At 38.9% G+C, this 2763-nt stretch overlaps 1 protein-coding gene across 12 annotated transcripts in view; it reads right to left on the bottom strand.

Moving 5' to 3' along the window:
• Nucleotides 1-6: 6 nt before the first annotated feature.
• The window catches only part of LOC106108376 (MOB kinase activator-like 2), a 16099-nt gene continuing 13342 nt past the window's right edge, over nucleotides 7-2763 (bottom strand). For 9 of the 12 annotated variants that reach the window (XR_001225931.1, XR_001225930.1, XM_013289530.1 and 6 more), the window contains one exon: nucleotides 7-566. Coding sequence is in view for 10 of the 12 variants with exons in the window: in XM_013289530.1 (XP_013144984.1) it covers nucleotides 332-566 (235 nt within the window). In the remaining 2 variants the exon portion in view is untranslated. Of the gene's footprint in view, nucleotides 567-2383; nucleotides 2758-2763 lie in introns of those variants that run through there. The other 3 variants (XM_013289534.1, XM_013289533.1, XM_013289532.1) reach the window with 3 other exon arrangements.

The following is a 2763-nucleotide window of genomic DNA, read 5'->3' as shown; positions in this document are numbered from 1 at the left end:
CCGCATAAATGATATAACTTTATCAAAGAAATTTGGCATTCTTTTATGATATTTTTAAATCAAATTGTAAGCCAGGCGGCTACAATTGTGAATGGTGTTAATTGTCCCGATACTGCAAACTAGTGCAAGCGAGTGATAAGAAATTTGAATTTGCTCACAAATTTTTCACATTAAAAATTCAGCTCGCACGACCTGTAACCATGCTGGCTGGTCATCAACGTCCGGATCTTTGGCAATAATGTCGACAAAATCACACAATAAGTTGAGGAGTTATAATGGTGAGGTATGGTAAAAGTCAATAATAGGATCAAATAAAATGCTTGAGATGATTTTATGCTAGGAGTGGGGGAGGAGAACCTGAAGTAAAAGGTTGGTTATTTCTGGCATAATGTTTAGGTGTATACTGACTGTGCGAAGCGAGCCACTCGTTGTAATCGAGGCCCCGCGGTAATTCTACCAGCTGGCGCATGTCCAGCTCGGGCAGCTTGCGCTCCAGCAGCGCCTCTTGCAGGTACAGCTTGGGGTCACCGGCCGGCTCGCCCTCACGCTCCTTGCGCCGCGCCTTCCTGCAACAAGCGCGCCAAAGCTCACTACGTCGCCCGTCATCAGATTGATAGGGTCCCTTCGGAAGGTGGACACAGTATGTCCTGCCTTCCATACACATCTATCAACCCACAAGAAGGTGGAATCACAACACAATATTCAGTTATATTTAAAGTTGCAGGAACAATTCAAAGTAATAAAATAATACTTTTAAAGCTTTCATGACGGTGTTTCTAATTTATGTATGGGGGATACCCCCTCTAAGTTTAATAGCGTAAAAATATATAGCCTAAAGCGTGTCGTAAGCGTAGGTCTTTTTATCAAAGATTTATTCAAAAACATCCTGTGATTGCTGACATCCTACGCCACAAAGTAGTAGGTGTTTACGCTTTATTTTATTAGTATAGAAGTATAGATAAGTATTATGTTAACGGCTTTTTTTCTACTCTACATCTCAAAAACAGTACTGTAGGGCGAGTATCGGCCGCGCTTGGAAATGTTGCGAAAGGTAAGAGCGACCAGCGACCACGCGATCGCCGCCTCGCCGTACACTTGCGACCTACACATTCCGCCGTATTTGATTCTAAAACAAAGACCAATTTTGTAAGTTGTGTGGGTATGGTTTTGATTGGTAATTAGGCGATTTATATTTAAGTTACAAAAATTAGTCCAACCGTTTCGTATTTAATCGGAACAAATGCACTCTTGAGGTAAGACAGACATATGATAATTTAAAAAACTGAAACATGTTTCTTACATGACTATGTATCGATTTCAGACGACCCATACAAACGTGAAACGTAAAGACATCGGTAGGCGCCATAAAGCTGCGAGATGACGACGAGAAACAAATTCCGCATCATTTTAATATATTTGGTACGTAACGTTAGCTCGTACGCTCTTTGCACATGGCGTTACATTATGTAAAAAGATTAACAGTGGAAGAGCCCGCAATAACATCTATTACACAAATGGATTGACTGAACCGATGTAATAACACGACCAAACAGATGACAGACGTAAAGTGGAAATAGTTACTTGTTACTTCTGATATCTCTCTCTCTCTCTCTCGATTCTCCTACTTCCACTTAACGTCTTTTTTAAAAAGATTTGACTTTACTAATTTTCATTTTTATTTATTTAAATCACGTAAGATTAATTACTAATGTTAAGCTTTTTACATAATCGTAAGTTCGTAACATAAACGTAAAATCGATCGTTTATTAATAATGGTGTTTGAATACATTTCAATTGCAGGCATAATTTAAATACTTTGAAATAGTTTCATTCAAAATAAAATATTTTTGGTATTTTTTAAATTATAATACATAAAAATTTTGTGATTTTTTCGGTGTTTATTATATTCCTTCAAAATTTTAATCGTAATAAATTTTGCATGAAGGTTTCTGAATATCGTTATTTTGATGAGTGTTATTATAAGGTGTGACCCCTCCCACACAAGTTGTCGCAAATAGTAAACGGATATTTACGTATCTACTACGTACTATCCAATCTAGCACCACAAATATCTATCAGACATCATTTTTAAATCAGCTTGAAATGTTTCCTGCTTCTTAATTCCTACTAAAGTTATGCTCTCATTCCTGACCACAAATGGTTTACGAATCCAGCCATCTTTCAATATTATGAAAATTTATGATGTCTGTGCCTATCGGATCATCAGGCCACCATTACGTAAAAGTTATCACGAACCCCTTAGCGTCGAATAGCGAATCACTTTGACAAACCCTGGACTGATGAATCAAATGCCATTATAACGATACAAAAATCGTAATTGTATCGATATACCAAAGTATTGCATGTAATTGACCATCCCTACCCGGCAGTGAATGACGCGCGGACCGCGGACCTGACCTTGGCCTCTCGGTCGGACCATGTTGTGATCAGCTGCGTCACCGCCGCACCGCCGCACCGCCGCTGCCGCGCAGTCAAACGGCGGGCCGTCATATTATTCGCTAGCCTTATTCGTTTCGTTATCGGAAAGTTCTAGAACATCGACAGATATGAGACTACTGATAATATGACCATTCACTTTAATGTAATTAATATCAAAATTAAGTTTTTAGAGGACCGAGTCGTAATTATGAAATTTGATATTAATTACGAACAGTAATTGCAGTGGAATATTGTCATTAATTAGCCGGGCCAAGGTCGCCACCATTGCCGTGGTGAAATCAACATGAACCGCAGCCGCAATCT

The sequence above is a fragment of the Papilio polytes genome, unplaced genomic scaffold (assembly GCF_000836215.1).
Source record: "Papilio polytes unplaced genomic scaffold, Ppol_1.0 DF821555.1, whole genome shotgun sequence".
NCBI classification, from domain to species: Eukaryota; Metazoa; Arthropoda; class Insecta; order Lepidoptera; family Papilionidae; genus Papilio; species Papilio polytes.
This window is presented reverse-complemented; position numbering and strand designations above follow the sequence as displayed.